The 26,426-nt window shown below is 41.7% G+C and overlaps 1 protein-coding gene across 1 annotated transcript in view; it reads right to left on the bottom strand.

Moving 5' to 3' along the window:
* PRPF6 (pre-mRNA processing factor 6) overlaps nt 1-26,022 on the bottom strand; it is a 34,748-nt gene extending 8,726 nt beyond the window's left edge. The window contains exons 1-18 of the mRNA XM_084645321.1: nt 25,828-26,022; nt 23,773-23,938; nt 22,986-23,104; nt 22,205-22,283; nt 21,021-21,197; nt 19,297-19,452; nt 17,204-17,298; nt 16,710-16,866; nt 16,297-16,459; nt 12,343-12,461; nt 11,437-11,655; nt 9,665-9,787; nt 8,635-8,756; nt 7,235-7,373; nt 6,051-6,170; nt 4,533-4,709; nt 3,180-3,313; nt 2,432-2,523 (exon numbers count right to left, since the gene is read on the bottom strand). Of these exons, the coding sequence (XP_084501447.1) occupies nt 2,432-2,523; nt 3,180-3,313; nt 4,533-4,709; nt 6,051-6,170; nt 7,235-7,373; nt 8,635-8,756; nt 9,665-9,787; nt 11,437-11,655; nt 12,343-12,461; nt 16,297-16,459; nt 16,710-16,866; nt 17,204-17,298; nt 19,297-19,452; nt 21,021-21,197; nt 22,205-22,283; nt 22,986-23,104; nt 23,773-23,938; nt 25,828-26,009 (2,539 nt within the window). The 5' untranslated portion in view covers nt 26,010-26,022. The remainder of the gene's footprint in view (nt 1-2,431; nt 2,524-3,179; nt 3,314-4,532; nt 4,710-6,050; nt 6,171-7,234; nt 7,374-8,634; nt 8,757-9,664; nt 9,788-11,436; nt 11,656-12,342; nt 12,462-16,296; nt 16,460-16,709; nt 16,867-17,203; nt 17,299-19,296; nt 19,453-21,020; nt 21,198-22,204; nt 22,284-22,985; nt 23,105-23,772; nt 23,939-25,827) is intronic.
* Nucleotides 26,023-26,426: the final 404 nt, after the last annotated feature.

Genomic DNA, 26,426 nt, shown 5'->3' with positions numbered 1-26,426 from the left:
GACCCTGCATCATGCAACACACGATTGGTGTTATGTGGTGGCCATCGGCCATTTATGGATGCATCTGTAAGCAATGTTTGAACACGGTTATCCCACAAGTGCAGGTAAATGTTTTAATTGTACAGACAAATCACATGCATTTGCCTACATACTAATTCAGTTAATTCATGAGTGCCAAAAGGTGGGATACACTCATCAGCTTTCCAGTGGTTAGCATGAAGGGATAAACGGTCTGATGAAACTTTCCACAGTTCTCTTCATGCACACAGTATATTTCCCAACACCACTGCCAACAAATTATTAGAAGCAAAGCTAAAATGCCTTGAAAATATATACATTTCTAGTAGTCTGCTATGAAGGGGGCACTTAGTATGAAAATAATAGACCACACAAAGTCATTATTGGCAGATTGGCGGTAGCTAAACTTGAACCTGGTCTATACTACAAAGTTTTGCCAGCAGAGTTGTTGGCTAGGAGTCCGGGGGAGGGTGGAAATCACACCCCATAGCCAACACAGTTATGCCACCAAAACCCTGGTGTAGATGCAACGATGCTGACAGAAGAATGAGCTGGAGCAGCTATGCCTGCAGAAGAAGAACTTCTGCCAGCTTATACTGCATCTGCCCTAGAGAGCTCTGCATCTGCACTAGAGAGACAAGCCCATAGTGAACAACCCGGACCAAAAAGGTAACCAAATCTCTCAGATAGGCAGGAGTGAAATTGTTGAGTATGTAATTTTAATTGTATGGGACACACTACATCTATCTCTTCAAAGTGAATATGACAGGTAATTACCCTCAGGAGGAAAAACATTAAGAAGCTATAAAACATACCACCTGGAAGTAGTTGGAAGAGTTTGATGAAGAACGCTGAAGTCCTCCCAATGATCCTTACTGTACACTGCTGCCAAACAGGCCAGTCACAGGAGGCCCAGAAAAACTGCTCTAAATGCCCACAGAAGTTTAAGGTTACACAGCCCCAGAGAATTTTTCTTTCATTGCCAAAAGCTGAAAAGGAAATCTGCTCAAAGGAGCATGAAATCTTCTGGTTCACATGTCAGCCAGCCACACCTGTGGAACACTCTCAATCTATGAAAATCTTTAGAAGTCTTACATCTGTCAGGATTCCATCAGGTGGTTCAGAGCAATAGCTTCCTGTAAGTGGTAGCAATGTATGCATCATAGGTAAGGATACGATTCTGTCACGGATATTTTTAGTGAAAGTCATGGACAGGTCACAGGCAATAAACAAATATTCATGGAAGCACTGACCTGTCCCTGACTTTTACTCAAAACATCCCTGACAAAATGGGGAGGGAGGAGGGTCCAGCACTCTGCCCCCCTGCCTGGGAGCTGCAGGGCCATTGGGGGTGGGGTACACACACACACACTCTCTCTCTCTCTAACTTTGTTCTGATTTCACTGATCGTTTAGAGCAAGAATTTTCCCTTTGTCTCTTTCAGGGCTTCCCTTTACTTGCAGGGTATATTTGTACCAGTGTAGAAAAGTCCATGACCTGACCATGTGTTTTATGACTATTGTGGTATTCCACAACAGGGGGAAAAAAAGATCCTTAAAATAAAAAGCTTTTCTTTCTCAAGATTATTTACCTATGTAGTTGCTACAGGGCTGTTATACAATTGTGACTAGGAAGAGAACTCAGCAATCATGAATGGCAGGGAAGGAGGTTCAGGACGAAATACTTCTATGTGGTTCATGCTACAAAAATGTTCAGAAACTCTTGACCTAGTGGGAGGGTGGGAGTCAGAACACTTGCATTCTAGTCCTGGCTCCAACACCGATCTGCTGTGTTATCCTTAGCAAGTGCACACAATTAGTTTTCCGCATCTATAAAATGGAGATAGTATTTATCTATCCCATGGAAGTGTTGTGAAGGTGCCGACAAGCTACGATATAAGGAATTCTTATGAGTGCACATCTCGTAATGGAAGATGCAAAGAAATCTCATAATTTTTCCACTAAATCATAGCCTGCTGAACAGTTCTACTGCACAAATGATCTCTGTTAACCCAGAGTGCTTTCATTCAATCCCAGAACTTATCACCTCTTTTAAACAGGAGACATCAGTTTAGTTCTCAGAGGAAAAAAAAGTTACCCATGTCCAAGATACTCTCTCAGGAAACCAGGAACCACAAACTGGACACAGGCCTGATATCACAATCCAAGCAACACTGCAGAAAAACTGAACCACCTGTGAACAATCCATGCCCTTTTCTTCAGGCAAGAGTCAAGACCTCTAACAGATCTGCAACACTTCTTCTGAAGAAAGAAATTACCACCTCCTACAGCATATCATAATCTGACCGGTACATAAGACGACATGGCTAGTAGAAACATCTTAGAGAGATGAGGAACCCTCTTATCCACCAAGCAAAAATAACTGGATTTCAGAAAAATCAGCTCCTCCTTACCCGAGTTGGGACATTCCTGCAATGCCTTGGCCATCAGCGTATTAGCAATGTTCTTTAGTCCAGCTCTGTATTCTAATCGCACGGACTCTAACCTGGTGTGGAAAAGATAGCATTGTCAACATCTCAATTCAGTATCTAAGAAAGCAGGAGCCCACCAGTGAGACATTTCATTTGAAGGACATGGGATTTGTTAAGAACACATCTACCAGTGCTCTCTGCACAGCTTCCAGGAGACTAATTTTGCTCACTCTCATAAGCTCATTGGGCTAAATGTGTTCAGCAGGAAATCATGGAAGAATCAATGACTATTATAATTTTTCCATCCCCTGGGTTAAGAGACAATTGTGACCTTTATTTTGTAACTGTCATCTTAGATAAAAACATTTAGAGGAGACTGAATTAACATGGAAAAGGAAAGACCTGGTTTCAGAACGTTAGTTTAAATTAAGCTACAGTTTCCATTAAAAGAAAACAGCTGGCAACCAACTGCATTCCCCAAACAAGTAACATGATGGCAGCTGTGTCCTAGAAGAGCCCCCCAGAGGACTGCAGGTATTCAGAAGGGAATTGTTGTCCCCAAAGCAAAAGAGTGAAATACCCAGGATTTCCTTCTGGCTATATGCGATAATTTGGATAGAGAATCCATGCTTGGATGGCAGGAGGTTGGGGAAGGGTGAAAGGTGGTCAGCATAAAAAATACATTGCCCTTATTGTTCATGTGTACTCAGTTCAGCTCTACACTACTCACCAGAGGTCTGGATTCTTTGGATTCTTCAAGCGAGACTTCTCCAAGATGGCTCTTGCTCTGGTCAGTTGCCCAACTTTCTCCTCCAGCCTGGACAGCAAGAGCCACAGGGGCGTGGAATGGGGGCACTTCTTCAACTGTTTAAAAGAAAGCAAACAAACCATGGTTTGGGGCAACAGGGAGAGAGGACAATGGGGAGTTTATAGAATTGACTACTTTTTATGCCAAAGCTGCAGAGCAACTTCCAGAGAAGCGAATCCTTAGTGAAACTCTGAAGTATGGGGAGAAGGGGGAAATGTGAGTCACTGGTGTCACTTGATATTTTTCACAGCCTTTCTGGTGAGTTTTATGATAGGAATCCCTGTGAAAAATAATTTTTTGTCTTGTCTCTTGAAGTTCCAGGGGAAAAAAAGGGCAATGCACTGTATATTACTGAGCTGCCTCAGTGTTATGTGGAAACACACCTTGACTAATGGGTGTATTCAAAATCTGTGTCGCCTTGAGATGGAACATAAAGTGCTGCATCAGCAGAGGAGAACATGGCATCTAAATTTAGGTTTCCTTTGACTTTAAGGGACTTTAGGCCACTTTTAGCCTCCAATTACTAACATGTCTCCAAGTCAGTTTCATGGCTAATTTTAAGAGCATTCACTCTCTTATTCCACATCACTCCCAAGACGTGCCCCAAATATATTTGGGGTATATGGCAGCATGCACCTTTTTGGTGGCTAATGAATCTCTTTGGACTACATAAGCTCTCTCCTTGCACTTTGTTCCTCGTAAAACCTACCAACGGGTACTTTTTTTGCTTTGGTAGCCATTAGAATATTGAATAGAAAAAGTAAATATTTTAAAGGGGAGCTTGAATTCCCCCTCCCCCCAATCAAGAACAAGCATATGGCCAGCTTCCTCTTAACATTGTCAATACAACTGAAAGAATAGGTAACTCGGTTATAGCATAACCATAGTCAATCTACTTGGATGTGTGGTTTGATGTTTATACTACAGAGCATGAATGTGTGGCGAAGAAGAGATTAGCCTCTCATTTTACACAGACAAATCTGAATGCACCAAATACATGTAACTTGGAAGGATCTTGGAATGAATATTACTCTAGTGGAGGATAAATTCTATCCAGAGACTCTGGTTTAGATGTTCATACTTTGCTCAACCTCTTCACCTAGCTATTCCTATGTGATCATTCTACCATTTTAGCAAGATGTCAGCATCCAGCCTACCAGTTTGCCAGGGACAGATTCCTACAAGTTATGGCTTTTGCTTTGAGGAAGACAGTCAATACACAATTTCCTCATACTGGAGGCATGAAAGCAGAGATGGAATCATATCCATTCTTACCCCTTGATTATAGGCTTCCCGAGCTTTTTCTATTAGCTCATCTTGCTCCTCGATCTGCCCTTTCATCATCCACAGCTTGGGGAAGTCTTCATAGTGCTTCAGGGCTTCCTCACAGAGCTCCTGGGCAGCAGCAATGTTCCCAAGCACCCATTCCAATTTCACTGATTTCATAAAGACCTAACACCAGACAAGAAGGTGCTTTATCATTAGCAGTTATTGATCCAGTAACATATCAATGCAGTGGATTCCTTGTTCCACAAACATACAGCTATTACATTAGCAGACTAGGAACAGACTTCTGAAAACAGGAAAATTAAGGCTAAAAAAATTCTGGAAGTCAGCAACAGCTAGAGATCAACACAAAAGTTATCCAGGAGCTGGAACAACATGATCAAACTTAACCTTTGCCCCAACTATAAGCAGAGTGCATATAAGTGATATTAAAGAAGTATTCCAGACACAAATATTTAGGCAGTAGAAGAGCATATGAACATGAGTTTGCTCACCGGCTTTCCTACCACACCCCACTTTCCTTTACCAGGTCTCTACCACAGTTGTAAATGTGGCTCCCAGGACCTCTTTCCCTCCTTCCCCACACTCCAAAGCTCTGAACTAGAAGGCTAAGGACTGCCACATACTGCTTGCAATTCTTCGCTTTACCATTTAGAAGGGCCATTGTTGAGAGGTAATGTGCTTCTTGCTGGTCCAGATTGTGAAAGACTAAAACCAAAAATCAAATACAGACTGCAAGACATTTAGATACTATTAGCTTCCCACATCTTTGAACACCCCCAATAGCCCATGCAAGGAGCAACAGCATCAAATCTGACATACGAAAGTTTCACAACCCTGACTGCCAGGTAGAGAGGAATGTTGAAAAGATCAAGGATGAGGGGTAAATTTTTTTAATTAAATTTTGCTTTATTTTCCCTATTACAAAGACTAGATCTATTTTGTTTGAGGGGTGCAGTGGGAGGCTGTTTTAAAATGGCCCAGTTGAAAATTGGCAAAATAACTTCTGCCTACACATAATATTGCTAGCTAAATCCTACGGATTGACACACCAGTGTAGTTTTATATCACAAACCAGAAGAGTCTCGCCTTTTAGATAACATGCCTGTACTAGGAACTCAAAAAAATATGCATTAGAAAGTCTTCCCTACAAATAGGATAGTTTCATTTTTAAACGTGAGAAATGAAATGCAAGACATGCTTTATGTAACATGTCTATTACATAAACTGTCCACTGTAACTGGGAATTTCTTGACCTTTGCCATCTGTGTAACATTCTAAAGTTTTATTTGATCCTAGTCTTTTTTCTCCATAATACGTTTACTTCATGTTGCAATGCGCTGGGGAAGCACTTTAACAAATCACTCATGTCCCGGCAAAGCACAAATAGCAGGATGCCATCTGCCAAGTCTCTGGGGCCCGGAAAGTGAAGGAACTTCCTCTTCTTCCCGCCCCTCTCCCCCACATCAGAAGAAGAATGTCGTTCCACCCATCACATGTTCTTACTCTGGCTGTGGGGGCACTGCTACGCGCTTTTGCCAGTAATCTCCTCGCTCTTTCATATTCGTTGTTTTCAGACTCCAGCTTCACAGCAGCCAGCCAGATCTCTTCACTGTTGGGATTGGCCTACGAGAACAGAGTGAAATATATACTCTGATTCATCAGAAGATTTAATCCTTTGTTTGGTTCAGATTAAAACTGTAATCAGGCCCTTGTCAATCTGCACCAGGATTCTTTCAGCTCAAGCTCTTCCCAATCATCTATGGCCTTTTAAGGTTACAAAGAGTTCTCCCAAACAGACCCACAATCCAAGGATCTACGCCAGTTTAGGAATTGGACGTTTAATTTCTAAACTGCACAGAAGAGTTGGTCCTTGAACCTTCTTCTGAACCACCAATTACAGTGAAAAGATTATAACGCTGACGCAGGGACTTTTTTTTTATTACCCCTGAACACAGTGCCTGGCAAAATGAACCCTTGATCCCTGACTGGGGTCTGTAAGTGCTCCTGCAATACAAAATAACTTCAGGGCATCAATGTTGGAAAAGGTTCAGAGCTCTAAGAACAATTAAAAATTCCAAGAACCTAGCTGTGGAATCAAAAATCAGTCACCTCCAGTAAGAACAAGTCTCTGCTGTCATTCAGTTTTACTACCACTCTGCTCTGGAGGCCCCACTCTCCTCAGCATCAGCACTATGGAGCTCCCCACTCCTTTCAGTGTCTAGAAGATAATTTCCTTCATTATGCAGTAGGCTGACTATATTGGTCCAGGCTACAGACAATTACAGGGGGCAAATAGGAGGGCACTGCACTATCTGTGGGTATGATCCTGGTTCTGGAACCCAAACCTGTACATTTCAATGAATGGAGGAAGTAGACTAATTCATCCAGAGGAACCTGCTGATAGTGGGGAGACTGCTAATCGGAGAAACTGGGCTGGGAGTGGCAATTTTGAAAGGGTTGCAGTCTACTGGGTTCCTTCCAGCCTGTTTCTCTTTTCTATCTGGGAAACACAGAAACAAAAAGGAATGAGAGTTTTGCCATTTTGAAAGGATAACTTTGCTGCTGCGGGAGCTCAGAGCCCTCTCTAGAAAGGACCTACTCACTTGCTTTGCTCTGTTCCACCCTGGCAGTAATTAATTTATGCATCTGCCAAGTGCTCAAGTCTGTTAAATGAAGGCTACACCCACCTGGAAAGCCAGGGCCAAAATGCTTCTGGCTGCAGGCACATCTCCAGCCAGCCACTTTGATTTGGCTCCCATGAGCCACAGCACTTCTGCTTTAGGACAGTGAGCCACCGCTCTCTGCAAGAGAGCCTCCAGCGATTCCCTGAAACGAGAAAATGTGAGCTACGGTAACTCGAAGGCACAGCTATAAAGCTGAAGTGCCAGACCCTACTTCAATTATTACTCGATGTTATAAATAGTTATTGTTGCAAAGTCCAATGCTGTAAACTCTGATAAATCATGTCATAAGGAGAAGGGGATGGGTTCTTTTTCCATGAAGTTTCTAAAATCAACTTCTGAAAAGGGCTCGACAAAAAATGAATCGTTGTTAAGACACCATCATTTGAAGCAAGGGTTTATGGAGAGACCTCATATACAGCTTGTGTGTCTTGGAAAGTGCTGTTCAGCCCAACAGTAAACCGTACTACATATGGGGGCAACTGACGAAGAAGTCTTTTCCAGCAGTATCAGCTGAAGTAGCCTGGATCACACTGATAAGAAGTTATGTTTTCAGTAGAGTAAAAGTTTATATTACAAGTGAAATGCGGGGGTAAAAGTCAGTCACCACCAGGAAACTTGAAAGGCAACTGACAGCAGTGGAGGAAAAAACAAACAAATGTGCTGAGAAAGCACTCAAACATTACAAGTTAACTCTCAGATCCCGCAATCAGTTACATCTGAGTAGTCTCATTGGCTTTAACGGGATTACTTGCGAGTGTGTATGTGTTTGTAGGATTGTGGCCATAGGCCCTTACAAGTTTAGGCCCTCTTCCAAGCTTTCTAAGGAGAAAATATTAGATGCATGTGACACAGCACAAGCTTTAGATATGCTATCTGCAGTGGCTTTTCTTTTCTTTTTAAATTTAAGTTCAAGAGTGATCTTAATCAGAACAGTTATCTGATACAAATTAGCAAACTTTGTAATTAAAACCTGACTGAGGGCCTCCCTGCACACACACTGGCTCACTGACCACCCAGTGTACTTGGAGAAGTTTAAATGAAACACATGCTAGATTTCTAAGTGACTTACCATCCTACATTCCCACCATTTCTCAGATGTCCCATTCCCAAACAGTTTAACACCACGTCCATATCATTCCCACATACCAGGTAGCCCCAATCACCAAGAGGATTTTTAATGACTTCACACCAGTATTATGTGCTGTCTACCACCATAAGAAATTAAACTCATCTCTGCATACAATTCCAATGGGTTTTCATCAGCTCAGAGACTTTCTAAATCCTGTTATTCAATAGTTTGTGGTCAATTTATTAGCTTCTTTGCTTACAATAACCCCAACCCACACACTTTAGAACTGTAAGAACACTCTTTTGGTAGCGTGAGAAACATGCAGCATACGTACCTGGTTCCATGGTTCTTTTCAAAGTAGGCTGCTCGCAACCAAACACTTTTCTTGCTTGGGAAAACTTGTAAGGCATAAGCATAAATCGCCCGAGCACACTCTAGGGCATTGTGAGCAACACACTAGAGAAAAACAAAGGGAGGGGAGTAAATCAAAAGGGAGTCAGTAGAGGGCCTAGAGATATAAAGTGCAGGATAGAATGACGAACATATCAATGGTGACACAGAGCTCAAGGTTTTACAAGAATTCCGGTGACTGGTATTTATCAAGTCCATATATTAGCAACAGGACAAACATCTGAATAACAATCACTTAGCGAAAATTAAATATATACTGGATTCGGAATAATGTTTAACTCTAAATAAGGTGCAATGGTGGGATTCTCACAAGCACCTAGGAGTCTCAGGAACATGCATGCCATTGATTTTCAATTGGGCTTGTGCTCTTAATTCACTTAGGTGATTTTTAAAATCCAATGTTTTTAAAATTGGTCCTATATGCTTGCATATACATTGCTTACCTACAGAACTCACTGGTGAGCATGATTACATGTGCACACATGGCTTTGTAGGCTCAATTCCAGGTTAACATATTGAAAATGTAGCTTTGGAAGTTTTATAAAAGTAATACTGGTAATTTAGTTATCAGTGCATATTCAGTCTGTCCAGACTGACAAAGAAATCCAGTTAGATTATGTAAACATTTGAGCTAGAATTTTCAGAGGAGCCTAAGGAAGTCTGCCACCTAATTTCCTTAGGTTCCTTTGAAAATTGCCATCTTGGCCTACAATATCTACTCCTATTACTGCAAAATTTCTGCGCAACTAGCAGTCTCTAGAACAGGAAGGTTGCTGCAACTAAAATTGAGAAGTGCTGACAGAACTCAGAGACAAGCTTGCACAGAGTCTGTTGGTATCTGGCCAGTAATATCAGCCCTTCGGTTTCATAAAAAACAGATCTACCTTCCCAATTGTCAGTCCCTTTCCCCTACTATAATTCAAAGAGAACAGAAAGGCCATAATCGGACATACACTATCTGCATCTTCCATCCAGGTATGTTTCCGATCTTCTTCTTCGATCCCAATCCCAATCACAGCTCGCATAATAGCCTGACACGTGGCCACACTCCCAGCTTTATCACACTCCTCAGCATCCTAGAGACAATGAGAGCAACACTAAGACAATCTGTTATTTCAGTCTGAAAAGCCAGCAAAGGAGACAGCACATTCTGTAGCATCCTTTGAGCAGGAGAAGACTGACAAACCATGACCTCTCCAGCCTGGAAGGGTGCTCTATTTCACAGATTCCCTTTGGACTGACCCAACTGTGGATTTTTCCAAAATAAAATGCTGAAAACTATGAAGGGAAGTGAGGGGAGAGAGCACGAGAAGATAAGAAACGTTCCAAGACAGACTGAGCCGTGAAACCTAACAAAAATCCTGTGTGTGAAAACATACACAAATTGAGGATGGTGGCATCAGTGCTCATAACCTCAAAATTACTGATCTTCCTTTACATTTGGCTTGATTCTCAGATCTCAATGTTTAAATAAAACGCTGTCGGCCACCACCAAGTTAAGAAACATTTGGCACATTTATCAGAATTCACAGGAGAAAAGGTTTGTTTTAATATACACAACTCAAAAAAGGCTAAGCAGATTTTCTTGAAACCTGAAAAATAAATTCTGCTTCTCACAGGACATCCAGCATGGAAAATTCCAGCACTACAGAAATCTGAGGAGGAGGACAGCAGGTTTATAATGGAATTTTAATTTCAACCCTCATTAGATTGGCTCCTATTGCTATAAATGAAGTTGTATCTGGTTTAAATGATAATGGGAATGGTAGTTTTATAATTCAAAGATATAGTTTCCTTACTGAAATTCTTTTGAGTGGTGTGCCAATTGTGCAATGCACAGGTGAAGAAAAGCTCTGTGTAGCTCAAAAGCTTGTCTCTTTCACCAACAGAAGTTGATCCAATAAAATAGATTACCTCACCCACCTGGTTTTAGTGCATATATGAGATTAAAGTTAACAGGGTAGGCTCAGACACTGCCTTACTTGAATTTTAGTTTGCATTCAGAACAAGAGCGTAGCATATGAAAACACTTTGCTGCCTTCATGCACTCCACCAAGTGCTTTAGGCCAATAAAATAAGTTATTTTAAAATAATTTTCTGCCTTTCAAGTGCAATTTTTTAAACAGAAGGATTAGAATATTAAGCCAATTGAGAGGTATATTACAGAGGCTATTGCCAATCCAGGGGCTTTGCAGGCATCATTGTTATCCAAAACATTCAGATATGGACACTGCACAAAATCACTCCCCTACTTTTTGCTCTCCACATGCAATCTATTACACCCATTTCTTGTGATGTGTTGTTGGAAAAGGTCTCCTTTTGGTGAGTAGATGGCTCTTAAACCAATAAATCCAGGTGTAGGCTTGTGCCCCCAACATCCCCATACAGCAGCTGCTTGAAGTAGCACGGTTTAAAAAATAAAAAATAATAAAAAAAAAAGATGTAAATCTGACTACAGTAAAGTACATTCTCCAGCTTGATTGCACGTTACTCCCAGACATACCACTTAATCATGGCACTAGCCTGGTTCCTTCCAGCTCAGATAGTTATTGATCAGAAGTGACTCAGACATGGACACTGGTTTATATCAGAAATGTTAAGTTCCATATTATTTAGCATCAGTAGACTTCAGAGCGGGAAGAGAATGAATAATCTGAAACGTGACTGTAGTTCAATACTAGGATGCACAGAAGGTTTTTTTAAAAAAGGGAACACACACAAGTACCTGGATCCACTGCTCCCTGTTGATTTCTACCCCATTTGCCCTGAGGGACGTGATAGCTCTGTCAATGATTTTCTCCACCATCTGAGTGTTTCCATTGGCTTCCTCCAGTTTGGCAGCAGTTATCCAAATGTGACGGTCTGTTGGAATGTTCTCACGGGCTTTGTTTAAGACTTTGCGAGCATTCTCGTATGTCTCCAGCCTTGCCAGAGCAAGCCAGAGCTGGACAGCAACAACAAATTATATATTAAAACAAGGAGACGACAACACTTTATACAGCAGTATCTGCCCAGTCAACAGGAGAGAGAGAGAGAGAGAGAAGACTTTGGTAGATTCTCCCCATCCCACATTGTAGCTAGGCTGCAAGATGCCAATATATAAGTAATAAAATAATCAGCGTTTACCACTGGCCTTGAAAATTCAATACCTCTTATTCCAAATGTGTGAATATGTTGTCTCTGTTGGACTTCTGCAGTAATATCTTCTGTTGTGCTGTCAGCTGGATTTATAGCTTAATATATAGTTCAATGTTTTTAAAGTGAATAAAACAGTGGCCTAAGTAATGTGTGTGTGTTTGTGCAATTATAAATGCATGTGCAAATTAGGTAACTGTGCAAGCAAATATGCCTAACTAGCCATTTATGGGTACAATTACCCAATTTACATGTACAATTACAGTAACAAGTACCCAACAAAATGAGGTGTAAAAACATGCTGAAAACCACCACCTGAGGCGTGCAAATTAACCCAGAAAGATACTGCCAGACCTGTCTTGCTGGTCAGTTAAAATGCCTGGTAAATCCGCACATTGCACTTTACTGTCAACTTTGTTTTTCAAACCTTGTAAACATCAGATCCTTTCTATAGGAACATCCTTAACCTGTAGCAGAGAGAGATTTGTTGACTTACTTCCACACTGGTTGGGCAGCATTCCACTGCTCGGCTCAGCATTATCCTAGCATCTTCAGGTTCTTCTAACTCCACTGCTGCCTTCCACAAGCGTACTGAGTTCGGAACATGCTCAAGGGCTAGTAAGGTGAAATAAGAATATGAATCTTGGTAAAGAGAGAGAATGCTGTACTGGCAATAATCACTTCTGCAAATATAGCTATCCCTTTTCTTTCATAGAAGAAGTCTTAAAAAAAAAAATCATTAAAAGTTGTGCTCACTGAAAAATAAAAGTGGAGTTGGAGAGGAAGAAAAAGTACTGTTTGTCCAAACCAGAAGGTCCTCTTGTTTCTCTTCAGCCAGTACAAGAGATGGAATTGGAGCAAAATCTAGCCTGAAATTCCACAGGCTGCAGAAGTCTTAACTGGTAACATCTGTTAATTCTTTCAGAAACTGCTTCAACAGTTGTCAGAACACAAAATCAGGAAAGCAAGGAAGCCATAAAGCACTGTTTCCCCAATTCAAGCCAAACAAAAGTGATTTTCAGACAACTGTTGTGCAAGTTAAAGGCTTTTCCATTTAATCTTGGCTGTGCCCAGTTTGAGATTTTAGAGCTGTTAGATATTACAGATCTAAATAGGGTTCAAATCAATTTTAGAACATTATGACAAATGTTTTAGCTCCTTAGGACAGGCATTTTGTTACTGCGTCTTTCACTCAGGTATAAAAAGAAGCACGCAGGGATTAATTCTGACAAAGACAGATATGACAGAGGGTGTTCTATATTTTATTTACAATCTCTCGCTGCTGAAGTTGGATTAATGTACCAGACATATATTACTCCTCCTCCTCCATCCAAACAAATCTTATCCACTACAGCATGAAACCCACAGCGTCCTAAACCCTCCTTGTCTCTGCCATATAGACATCTTGGAGTGTGAGCATATGCAAAACACCTTAACATTGAAAGTTCCTATAAAAGAGTCATGCATCCCAGAGAGTATAGATTTTATTCAATAGTAAATTTGTTCACCAGTACATCATGCATTAGACACCATCGTGTAGTAGGAAGAGAGCCTGAGATACAAGTCCTCGTATTAGAGGCCTGGTATGAGACTTGAGCGAAAGTAGTGGGCACCTAAACCTGGCCGGGTACCTTTGCACCTTCGCGGATCTTGCGGTCATTGGGTGGTTTGCTTGAGGTCTGCTGTGCCGGCTGTCTGCGCAGAGCTGGGACAGCACACACACGCGGCCAAACATCTAACAACACATCCTAATTGTCAAAACCATCCCTCAACAATTAAGCTCTCTTTTAAGCATTTGCTGACAGTTTAACGACAGTGGTTTAACTTTCCCCAAAGCGATCTATCAACATATTACCCAAAAATATATAAATTATGGTTTTGGAAGAGCTTTGAAAAAAAATGTTCCAGGCCAACACTAAAAATATACAAGCCACTGAATTCTAAGTGTCCTTTCAGTAAAGATTCCATTTAACCAAGAGCTTTTCAGCTTATTTTAGTCTTGTCCAAGCGGTTTTTATCCTTGATAGAAATGCATTCCCAGCAGATTTTCCTGGATGTGCTGTCTGAAACATTAAACTTCAAAACAAAACTTTTCTCAGCTCACCTTTTGATACCTTGGAATTTAAAGTGACACTGTGAACTTAAGAAAAAAAAAATCAAACTTTTTTTTAAAATCTATTCTTACTACAAGCAACACCAAAAGATAACAACAACAGAATATTTCTCTACTTTTCAGGTGTTTTTTATTTGATGCACTTCGTGTACATTCAGTTTCATTGTTTTGCCTCTCTGGTTAGTCTTTTCCATGCTTATATGGGAATGTTATAGCAACAGGGAAGAGAAACAGTTTTAAAACAGGAAAACGTGATTGTAAAACCACAAAAAAACTGAAAGATAATTCCAAGGCAAGTGTAACATCTGAAATTACTTTTAAACTCAGTTTTTGAAGTTGAGCAGGTTTCAAGTTAAAGGTGTCCCTTTAATTGTTCCAACAAAGGTCCAGAGAAGACAAAGATTGTTATCCCGAGCTTCTCTCAGACTCAAAACCAGTGAGAAATACATATAGAAAATTATTATGGTATTCTGACTAGCTGGACGTTAACTGTTCTTCATCAAGTTTATAGTGGCAGGAGCTTTTCTTAAAGTATTCTAAATGAGTAATGTCAGCCTCTGATAGCTTTAAGTGCTACTTGGCAGGAAAGAGCATTAATTTCTACACCTCAAAATAGATTCTAGCACTCAGCTTGCTGCCTCACTAGAGACGATAAAAGCATTAGAAGCTCTAGAGTGTTTGCTGGGTGATAGGATCATACAACCCACAGAAACAAAAGAGAAGCACATTACAGGATCATATTTCAGTGCTGTTATTTGGCACTTAGCCCTGATTATTTTCTGGTAAATACTGGTTAAAATCACCAGTCCTCACATGATTCCTGATCCAAATACCTCCAGGCATCAATTTTGTGCTGCACCATAGGAAGCAGTAGCCTAGGAACACCATGAAGCTGATAGTAACGTGTGGAAATCAGAAGCAGCATGATAAACTTTTATTCTTTTCCACCTACATAAACAGCTATACACCAAACTTTTTACCAGATAATATTCTGAACTGAAAACTAAAAGCTTCTCACAGAACATACAAACTCTCTAATAATTTAAACATCAGACGGAAAAAAATAACTTGTGTACTTAACATGCTGTAAATCATTGTTATAATCCAGCTCACAAGTCAGATCCAGAAATCTATCACTTTCTCATATGACTAACATCTGTTTTTCTATTTAATACTTATTGCAACTCTTATAGGCACACACACACACAGTTTAATAGCAGCAGCTGTGCTTAGCAGCACATTGCAGAACAAATTCTTTTGCAGCATCTAACCCGTAATTAAAAAGCCACACACAAAATAAATATCTGAACTCTTGCAAGTTCCAGAACAACAGCTGCAACCCTGAAGTGCAAGTCTTTTATTCAAATGTTGGCAAGTACAACACAAGTGTCATTTCATCACAGATAACTAACTAAGTTGCAACAGTTAGGTAGGAGGTAATTTACTTCCCTTGGTCCTAATCCTTGCAGCAATCATACTAGATGCTATGCAGTCATTTAATACTGTGGATTGATGCATATTGAAGATCTACAAAAACATTAAATCCTTAACCTTCTCCCTAGACCTTTAGAACACTGCAGTAACTCTGAGTGTTTGTTACAGAATTTAAATGCTAGGATTCAGCAGCTTGACAGGGAGGTAGTTTTAGTCTCTTCTGAAATGGGACTAGCAGATTGACTTCAAACAGCCAAAGAATTAATGCTGTGGTGCCATGGGCAAGACCTCTAATTTCAGCACACCAGGATGAATGGTCATGAGAGAGAAGTGCCAGCCATGCTGTTGTGTGCTAGTTAAGGAACAGGCATTATGAGTTTGAAGGAGGCAGTACACTTCAGATGGACGAGAGCTGTGATGGCAGCAGCATAAAAGATGCAAGCATTTGAGTAAATAATGTAGAGAAAAGCTATCTGTCATAGGAACATGGAAATGTCCATACTGGAGATCTATCCAATCCAATCTCCTGGATCCTCTGACCAGATGCTTCAGAGAAAAGTATAATACCTCACCCCTTGTAAGCCTCTAATAGTTAGAGGCTGGCTTAAGTCCTGAAGCACAAGGTTTAATATCCCTTCCAAAGTTTTTGTTGTCAAAACTATAACTCTATATCCAATCCCATTTTGATCCTGTTAAGTTCTTAGCCTCAACAACTTCCTGTAGCAATGATTTCCACAGTTTAATCACACATAGTGTGAAAGAATATGTTCTTGCTGACGACATGAACAACAACATTTAAAACCCCAGGCCATGCCCTAAAGAGTTTATGTTTTATTATATTTTTAGAAGAACGCTTGCAGGAAATTGAAGGGTTAGTTGTTATAACCCTGTAGAAGGTCTCACCTTTCCTAAGGACACGTTTCTTTGCTCGTATATCTGTCTCCAGTTCTGCTGCTCTGATATAAATCCGGACAGACTGTGGGAGGTGGCGGACTGCCTGGGCCACCACAGCCTTAGCCGTATCTCCAGGCTGCAGCCGGGCAGCTTCTAACCAAACATCTTCACTCTGTGGGTCAGCAAACAGTGAAATTGACACCCTTTCCATCGGCGCAAACAGTGGCAAAAGTTCCATAACAAGTTTAAACCAGAGCTTTTGGATAAACACTGTTCCAGCTCCTCTGATAAGTTACAGGAGAGGTTATATTAATCTATACCAAGAAGCTTAATGGATGAAAATATGCTTTTAGTAAAAGAGCTAGCCATACTCTTTTCACAATTTTTTGGAACAATCAACAGGGAGGCAAAACAACTCTTACCTTGGGGCACATTTCTGTCCCCTTCATGATGAGGTTTCGAGCTACTTGCAGTTTGCCAGTGACCTCTTCCAGGCGGGCTGAAGCTATCCAAGCTGGTGGATGATGAGGGTTGGTCTCCCGCACAGATTTCAGAAGTAAACGAGCTTTCTTGATGTCACTGGTAAAAGAGAAAATACAAACAAAGCTTTTAGTAAGCTAAGGAACAGCTTTCCTTCACCAATAAGCTCCCCACACCCAGTTCCTCACAATCACACTCAGATGCACATTAACTCAGACCTCAGACATTTTTGCACACAGGTAACACATTGTATACTACCACTATACCTTTGTGGAGAATATATTGTATGTAACTGAGGTCAATGTGAAGGTTGTGTATATTTAAGTGAGATTTAACCCATTTTGGCCAGATACATTAGAAATATAAACTTCCATTTACATGCAGAAGGGTCAACCATTAATAAATGCCAAACCACTTCACCCCAAACTAGACTTACTTGATATCTCCTCCATGTGTAGGTATCATAGAATTCAAGTCTGTCAGATATCCTTTTGGGTCTACCACAGTTTGGCCACTCACAGAGTCAGACACCTGGGAAAGTAAATCCAAAGCTGATGAACTTACCAGTCAGAGCACTACAGTTTGGGCAATGAAAAATACAGTAAGAGTGAAAACACACAAAAACTGTTCCCTCTTAATTTACATGGTCATCTGATATGAAAACCAAAATGGAGTAAACTGGAAAACTTTGCACAATCTTTACACAATTAAGCCATATTATCAGAGTTTAAGCAAACAGAGAGGGGAATTAAGAGGCTTAATCAAAAGCAGAAAAATGTATGCAAATGAGATTAGAAATTAAAGGGAAAGTTACTGAGGTAAAAAGATCCAGAAAGGGTGCTCCAAATGGCAGCTGCAGAGAAGACTGCTCCTTTACACAGTTACTAGTGTTGGTACAGAAGCTGAGAGGGGAGGACTGAGTAGAGAAGAAAAACATCTGTGAAGCAGGATGGAGCCAGTCCACTGAGGATGCTTTTTAGCTAGACCCTGTTACAATCAGAAAATAGGAACTGAAACCAAGGCAATGCAATCAAACCTCTCTATATGTGAGAAACTAGGCAGAAATAGCCTGCACATGCTGTGTAGATATGTGTAACTATGACAGACTGAATTTCCATGTTCCCGCTGAATTCCGATCTTGAAATCTGGTGCACTTACTATGCAATGCCAATTACAGAAAAATATTTACATTTGATATTTGACACACATCACCAAAAGTTTAATGGTGTAGACTTACAAAAAAATCCCATTAATTTCTTCAGTGAGCTGATCACATTAGACATTAAGACCTTCAGTTTTGAGAAGTTAAGGGAATCTAATATGACCTGTCCTATTGACTGGGTTTCATTCAAGAGAATTGTCAAAGGCACGAGAACTTGCTGCAGGCACCAAAGCTGATAGTCACCCTAGCCATTAACTGTTATTTGTTAATATTACATATGCTCTAGTTTTATGTTTTAAAAAGTTGGCAAATCCATGAGAACTGTTGATTTTACAAGAAATGGCACTGGTACCAGCTTGCAATTAAAGATAACATGAAGCTGGCTTGCTTAGTTAATCCTTTCCTGGGATTTCCTTAAGAAATTTAGCTGAAGAGTAAAGTAATTAAATATTTGATTTTACTGGGGAGAAGGGACAAATAGAGAAAAAATTTTTGTAATGTTGTCTACAGAAACATCCCCATGATTATGTCTATAATAGGCATTTGCCTTTCATGCAGCTATTCATTCAACATTCTATGACTATGTAAAAACAAACATACTCTGTGTATGTATTCAATCATATCTGATGTTAATGATATGGTGCATTTTTTACTTCTGTGACAGCACTGTAGAACTAACACAGATACGGGAAAGGAAGACCGATTCTGTTCTCTCACCTGAATCAACAGGACTGTTAGTTAAGTTCCAAACATCTGGCCAAATTTTGCCTTTAGTTATACTGTGCAATCCCTCTCAGATAATAGGTTGGCCAAGCAGAACAAAAGGTGCAATTTAGCCTGACAAATCTTTAATATTTGCAAATATACACCACAGAGTCAAAAAGCACACAGCTTGACTCAGATCCCATGGGAGACTGTAGTGCTGATAGTTAGAAATGCCATCTTTTCACTTCGGAAGCACAGGGAAATTTGCTCTTCAAATCACTGAAATAAATATAGAACTCCATGATACCATTTCAGAATAAGTGTTGTGTACTTAATGGTTCACTAATTAAGATAAGAGGAACAACCATTGCATCAAACTAAAAACTGACTCTGTAGGTCTGATGTTCATTTCTGCCACGACTGGCATGCTCAACTCCTCTGTGATGATCCAGAATGCACTGACCCATCTCCCACAGAATTCCTCTAGAACAGGCCTGTAGCTAAGGGCTGTAGGGTATTCTTTTAATTATTATTGCCCTGCTTTTCAATGTTTTTTTCACTATTTAATATCCCAAAAAGAATAAAACAATAGTTTTTCAAAACCAGGCTTCATTACAAAACAGGTACACCTTTCAGGGGTTATGGTGTTCCTGTGCCCTTACCTGGCTCAGTCTCATATCCATCAAGGTATTCCTGGCCTGCCCAATCTTCCTCATATCTAGTTCACCTGTCCCAGGTGTCATTAGCCCAGGTGTCATTCCTCCTGGATATGGAGTGTTCAAACCCCCTGGATACGGAGTGTTCAGACCGCCAAATTGCTGCCAAAAAATGAGACATCATGTTAAGGTTTATGCTGGGATTTACAACAGAACTCAAGGGAGTTAGATGCTCAGCTCCTATGGAGTTTCAATAGGTGATAGATCAGGGGTGGGCAAACTATGGCCCATCAGACGTTTTAATCTGGCCCTCGAGCTCCCACCAGTGAGTGGGGTTGGGGACTTGCCTCGCTCTACCCACCTGGAACTCCCCAGCCCGACTCCCAATTCCCTTTATGAGAACCACCTTCTGGCACGCAGAGCCACACTGCGCAGGCGTGACTTCACTGCGCTGTTTCCAGGATTGGAATCCTGTCCCTACGCGGCGACAGCCCTCCCTCCCACCCCGCATGCAGCAGCGCGCCCAATCCCCTCCCAGTTTCCTATGACCCTACCCTCGAGACCCTCGAAACTACCCAAGGGCCGCACCCATCCCAGCTAGGGTGCCTCTGCCCGTGACTGGTACAACAGCCTTGGTGTCACTGCCAGCAGGGCCCCTAGGAGTCCCCGGTACAACCCTGTAGAGCCCCCCTCCCCAGTCACATCCCTTTTAGATCCCCCCATGCTAGACCCCCATCGAGTTCCCCTCCCCCACAGAGCATTCATGGCCTGCTATACAATTTCCATACCCAGATGCAGCCCTCAGGCCAGAAAGTTTGACCACCCTGTGCTAGATGTTTATGAGTTTGAAAATCTTTCCCATAGTATTGCCAGTACAAGTTGAACAATTGCCACCAAGTCACAGTATGAACTGTGGTTCTTATACTGGGAGTTGAATAACTTCCTATAGACTATCAAGTGGTACTATTCAACAGTAAAACATGAGAATAGGTATGTTCTCAGATTTTTTTCATTAAGTGTCAAAAGATGATCATGACAATATTAACTGAAAGAATATTAGCAATAAAGTCATGTAATCATTTGGTGTCAATTTAAGTCCAATAAGTTTTCTCTTCTATCAGCTGATCACAGTACTCTGCATCCATTTAAACAATTAATTATGATCCAAAAACTTCAACCATTGACCTGTCAACTGAAAGTGAAATGTCTTAATTCTAGAAGAAATTGAATACAGCAGCCACTAAGGGAAGTTTAGATTCCGCTACGTGTTACGTATTTGGAAAAGTTTCGGTCAATAAAAAATACAATGTTGGTTTACTGACCAAAATTAATTCTGGACATCCCTTAGCCAAACGGAGCTAAAACAAAAGGATTTTTAGAAGCTTCCGATGTTAAAACAAAAGGCTGTCTGATTATTCTTGCTCAGATTCTGCTCAGCTCCAGAGTTTGCCGACTAAAATAGAAGTTTCCAATAAGCTTGGGACTGCAACACACAGCAACTTCTTCTAAAGGCTCTCATACTAAAGAGGTCTTTCCATATGCTATTCACTTAAGAAAGGGTTATAAACCTAGTGCCTTGTCTTTATTTTAAATGGAATTGCAGGATGTGTTCTAGGCAAAGAATAAGGCACATTTCACAGCCAAGTACTTGTCTCTAGCTACTATTAAACATTTTCTCCAATTTACCATGAGTAAAGCGGTAACTTCTCCGTGTTTGTTTTCATGCTCACCGTTTGCCGGGGGTCCACAGAAGTGTGATTCTCCCCAGTCTGTAAGTGTTTAGCAAAGAAACTATCAGGAACAGGAGTCAGTTTCTCATAACGTGGGTTCCTCTGACGTTTGTTCCTAGCATCACCAACTTCTGGAATACTCAGCCACTCTTCCTCTGTGACTTCCGCTAGCTTCCTCTACACAAACAAAAGCTGTCACTACTAATTTTAGAAAATTCTGCTTTTAAAATTTACAATTTTTCTATTGTTTAGTGGACTCTCAATCCATTGGTTTCAGAGAATTCAGGGTCAACTGAGTCCCATTTTGAAATAAAAAGTCAACATTAAAGAATTTCAGTGCACAGGGGAGTTGTATACTTTTAATAGGAACCCTCTTTGTACAGACTGGGCTCTTGACCTGATATTTTTATACTTTTGCCTTGTTAATTGGTAGAAATTGTTTTTAAATTTTAACAGGGTGTTATAAATATGTAGTTTAATCTGACTAACTGCAATGTCCATCTTGAAAGCGTTGAGAGTCAGGACTGAAATTTTTCTTCCTCCACATCAGTTATGTCAATCCTGGACATTTTAATAAAGCAGAATTGCAACATAGCTTCTCAGCTGGGTGACCGGACCAACCAACTCTCAGGGTGCAGGGCTTGTTTATACTTGTGGAGCCAAAAAGATTGGATACCAAAATTTGTGTATATTTCAAAACCCTAATATGCCCATTTGGAATGGCAATGATCACATACACCTACAACTAAATGGCTGGTAAGTATTTAATCCTACCAGTCTTGAGAGTACATACACACACAAACTACCAATAATATTGATTTACTGTTAACGGCATATACCAACAGTACTCCGGTTTAAATCAATACTGACCAGTTAAAAAAAAAAAAAAAAACAACAACCTGTGTCCCCAATCCAAAACCATTTGCTGAAAATCATACTACAAGACTTAAGACATTATCAGCCCCAAATTGGTTTCTGCATCACTAGCTGCTACCTTCATACCCATTCTTGTCTATTATTCAATGGAAATCAGTTCTAGTCTTAAGGCAGGGGACATGCATAACATTCTTAACAAAATACTATAGAATAGGAACTGTGCAAATAAATGCCCAAAGTCACGTCCATCTCTTCACTCTTAAAATGGGCTATTTTCTTCATAATGTGTAGGACAGTTATCTCCTTACTTTTAAATCTGAGAACTGCTGCTGAATTTTGGGACGTTCCATACGGTACTTTTCAATCTCCTCTTTCTCCCGTTGTTCTCTAGAAAATAAAGAGTGCTGAAGCCAAGCTCACTGAAACTCTAAATCTAGTACCATTATTAAAGAAACCTGTTTGTCAGAGCTCTTAAGGCATAAGCCTGTATCAGAGAACTGTTAACATACTGCATATAGCAAGTTGAAGTTATTTATCTATTTACAGAAGAATATTAAATATCTAGTCAAATAAGACATATTTCAGGATCCTCAAGCAATAATACTATAGAATAAAAACTGAACTTTGGATCCAGGTTTAGTCTTAATCCCCAGCTCCCTATGGATCTGATAAAATACTCTGTTTTTAGTAACGTTTGTTAATAAACATACAAAACGTCCAGATTAGAAGACTTTTCTAACAATATCTCACTTGTTGTGTGATGCATTTAAGTTCAATCATATTAGTTTTGGATTAGCATATCTCTAAATCACCAAACCTCAGCCACTTCAACCATATGCAAGAAAAGCTAGTCAGTATTAGCATCTGTTCAAGGTGTCATGCAAAAAGCACTTCTGAAAATCAGACCCACCATCTCTCACATTGGCTACCCAAAATCAGTGGCTGCTTTTGAAAATTTTTCCTTTAGAGATTTGCCCAAGAACACAGATTGAGACAGTGGAAGAGCTGGAAACAAAAGTCACAAGTTCTGACTCCTAGACCCACTACAATCAGCAAATAATGCCTCTCTTGACAGTGCAATAATTATACCTTCTCTCTTTACGCCGTTCATCCATTCTCTTATCCAAAGCTGCATAAATAGCATCAGCTTCCTCATCGTCTTTTTCGTATGGACCACTTGAGAACAGGCTCCCAGCATAGCCGTTAAACTGAGAATTTTAAAAACAATAACTTCAGTTTAAAGATGCTATTATATATCTAGCACAGTTATCAACATCATTCGGGATAAGGAAAAGACCTCAGCAAGCCACTTCTAACAAGAGCATCCATCTAACACAACCCTAAATAAAAGCAACCCTTCCCTTGCCCATACTGTATGAATTTCAACAGCAAAACCTTTTAGTAAATAAAAATTCCCATAAGGTAAAACCATTTCCTTCAATTTTGCCTGGTTCAACTCAAGAGACTATACAGTCCAAATAAAGACAATGACACGTCAAAGGGCAACAAAGCTCAGATTTCACTTCTGGAGGCAGACGAAAGATGTATCCCACAAAGTACCGAGACTAATGTTTTATTTATAGATCCCTCCCAAGATACTCAGGGCATGATATGGACAATTAAACCATAACATACAAACATCAAAACAAAAACCACAAACAACACTGTGGCATCTGTACAAACAAAACGTAGTGTTAAGTGACTCTACAAGGAACTCTGCCCTGGGTCTCCTCTACTGTAGATCTGCCATGATTAAGGGGGTTGGGGTGTGTGTGTGTGTGTGTGCGCGCGTGCGCAGGGGTAAAGGGGAGCAGAATTATAGACACCTCCCTCAGCCAGGAGGAAAAAGCTAACAGGAATGCTACAGTTACATCACCTCATCATAATTGGTGTCATTCAGATCTTCATCATCATCATCAGCCTGGTTTTTCTTCATCTGGTCCCCAACAGTTCTCTTCCCTGGTGGAGCATGACGATCATCCACTGGGTCATTGGCATCTCGAGCTGGGCCAATATCAGAACGGGTGGTAAAACCCGTGGCACTATATTGAGAGACCGGTAGCCAGCATTTAGCCTAGTAGAAATAGTGCTACAATATACAGATGTCTGTTTTAATCACTCTGAAAGTGAGCCATTACAAACCTTAGAATCATAGGACTGGAAGGGCCTCGAGAGGTCATCTAGTCCAGGCCCCTGCACTCATGGCAGGACTAAGTATTATCTAGACCATTCTTGACGGGTGCTTGTCTAACCTGCTCTTAAAAATTTCCAATGATGAAGATTCCACAATCTCCCTAGGCAATTTATTCCAGTGCTCAACCACCCTGACAGTTGAGAAGTTTTTCCTAATGTCAAACCTAAACCTCTCTCGCTGCAATTTAAGCCCACTACTTCTTGTCCTAGCCTCAGCGGTTAAGAAGAACAATTTTTCTCCCTCCTCCTTGTAACAACCTTTTATGTACTTGAAAACTATCATCATGTCCCCTCTCAGTCTTCTCTTTTCCAGACTAAACAAATCCAATTTTTTCAATCTTCCTTCATAGCTCATGTTTTCTAGACCTTTAATCATTTTTGCTGCTCTTCTCTGGACTTTCTCCAATTTGTCCACATCTTTCCTGAACTGTGGCACCCAGAACTGGACACAATATTCCAGCTGAGGCCTAATCAGCATGGAGTAGAGCGGAAGAATTACTTCTCGTGTCTTGCTTACATCACTCCTGCTAATACATCCCAGAAGGATGTTTGCTTTTTTTTTGCAACAGCATTACACTGAAGACTCATATTTAGCTTGTGGTCCACTATGACTCCCAGATCCCTTTCCGCAGTACTCCTTCCTAAGCAGTTGTTTCCCATTTTGTATCTGTGCAACTGATTTTCCTTCCTAACTGGAGTACTTGCATTTGTCCTTATTGAATTTCATCCTTTCTGCTTCAGATCATTTCTCCAGAATATTTTGAACAAACTTGTAATTCACAGGTATGTTACCTGGCCCCCATAGCTAAATGATGTGATATCATGCAGGAACAACTGTCCTCTTAAAGAGACAGTTTTGTGCAGGATGGACCCAGGTTTTATACAGCCCTGTTCGCCCACCAGCTATTATCCCAACACTGCCACTCCTCCAGGTCCACCTCCTTTTTAAAAATATGTAAGACCGAGGGCAGGCTGTTGGCTGCTCAGAAGCCCTAAGTCCCCTGTCCCTAGCCTTTCCCCACTCTCCCAATGCTCTTTAACTGCATTAGAGTTTCTCACACTGAGCTCCTAAGGCCTTGCCCACATGTGAAAGTTGCACCACTTTAACCGACGATGTGAATTTAAACTGATTTAGGGCTTGTCTACACTCACCCGAAGAGGCTAGCTACACTGATTCAGGTAACCCACCGCCCCGAGAGGCGGTAGCTACGTTGACAGAAGCGCAGTCTACTGTCAGCTGAGCTGGGTCGCGCAGGAGTGTGGATTTTTCAACCCCTGCGAGCAAGGTAGTCTAGCAACCACAGTGTAGACACTTCCGACGCAAATCCACCCCCGAGCGAGGAGTTACCCCAACCCAACCCCCAGTTTAGAGCGGGAGGACTTCTACCGCCGCTCCTGGAAGTGGAGTAGGTACACCATTTAAATGGGTTTAAATTCACCCCAGGGGTACAACTGTCTCATGTGGACGAGACTTAAGGGGCCAGCAGAGGGGCGGTCTTTGGCCTCCCTGGGACCCACGCCGGGCGGCCCCAGCGCCCCCCACCCACACGGGGGGGGGGCGCCTGCACGCCCACACAGCATGGCGGGGGGGGCACACACCCACATGAGTTGGGGGCGGGAAATAGGGACGCTGAGCCCGGAGCGTCCCGGCTCTCCCGGGCCCGCAGTGCTGGGGAGGGACTGGCGGAGGGGGGGGGTCCCCAGCGACGGCGGGGGGCCCAGGCCGCCTCTCGCTCACCCGCGGCCCAGGCCCGGCACGTAGCCCAGCGGCGCCGGCATGCCCAGGAACGGCTTCTTCTTCTTGTTCATGGTGCCGGTGATGGAGGCGGTGAGGCCCGAGGCCCCGCCGGGCCCGGCCGGGTTGGAGCCCCCCGGGGGCGCCGCGGCGGAAGCGGAGGCCGAGGCGCTGCTGGCCGCCATGTTGGGGAGCCGCGCGAGGGGGCGGCGCTACCCAGGCGAGCCGCGCGCGGCCGGGAGGGCCCGGCGGGCTCCGTGTCGCTCCTCAGGCCGGGCGTGTGTGACACACCACACACCCACCCCGTGTGTCACACACACAGTCATAGACATACACCCGCAGTGTCACACTCACCCCGTGTGTCACACACACATTCATAGACATACACCCCGCAGTGTCACACTCACCCCGTGTGTCACACACACATTCATAGACATACACCCGCAGTGTCACACTCACCCCGTGTGTCACACACACATTCATAGACATACACCCGCAGTGTCACACTCACCCCGTGTGTCACACACACAGTCATAGACATACACCCGCAGTGTCACACTCACCCCGTGTGTCACACACACATTCATAGACATACACCCGCA

This window comes from Lepidochelys olivacea (genome assembly GCF_965140295.1).
Source record: "Lepidochelys olivacea isolate rLepOli2 genome assembly, chromosome: 13".
Lineage (NCBI taxonomy): Eukaryota > Metazoa > Chordata > Testudines > Cheloniidae > Lepidochelys > Lepidochelys olivacea.
The sequence above is the reverse complement of the archived record's forward strand: the minus strand, read 5'-3'. Positions and strand labels throughout refer to the sequence as shown.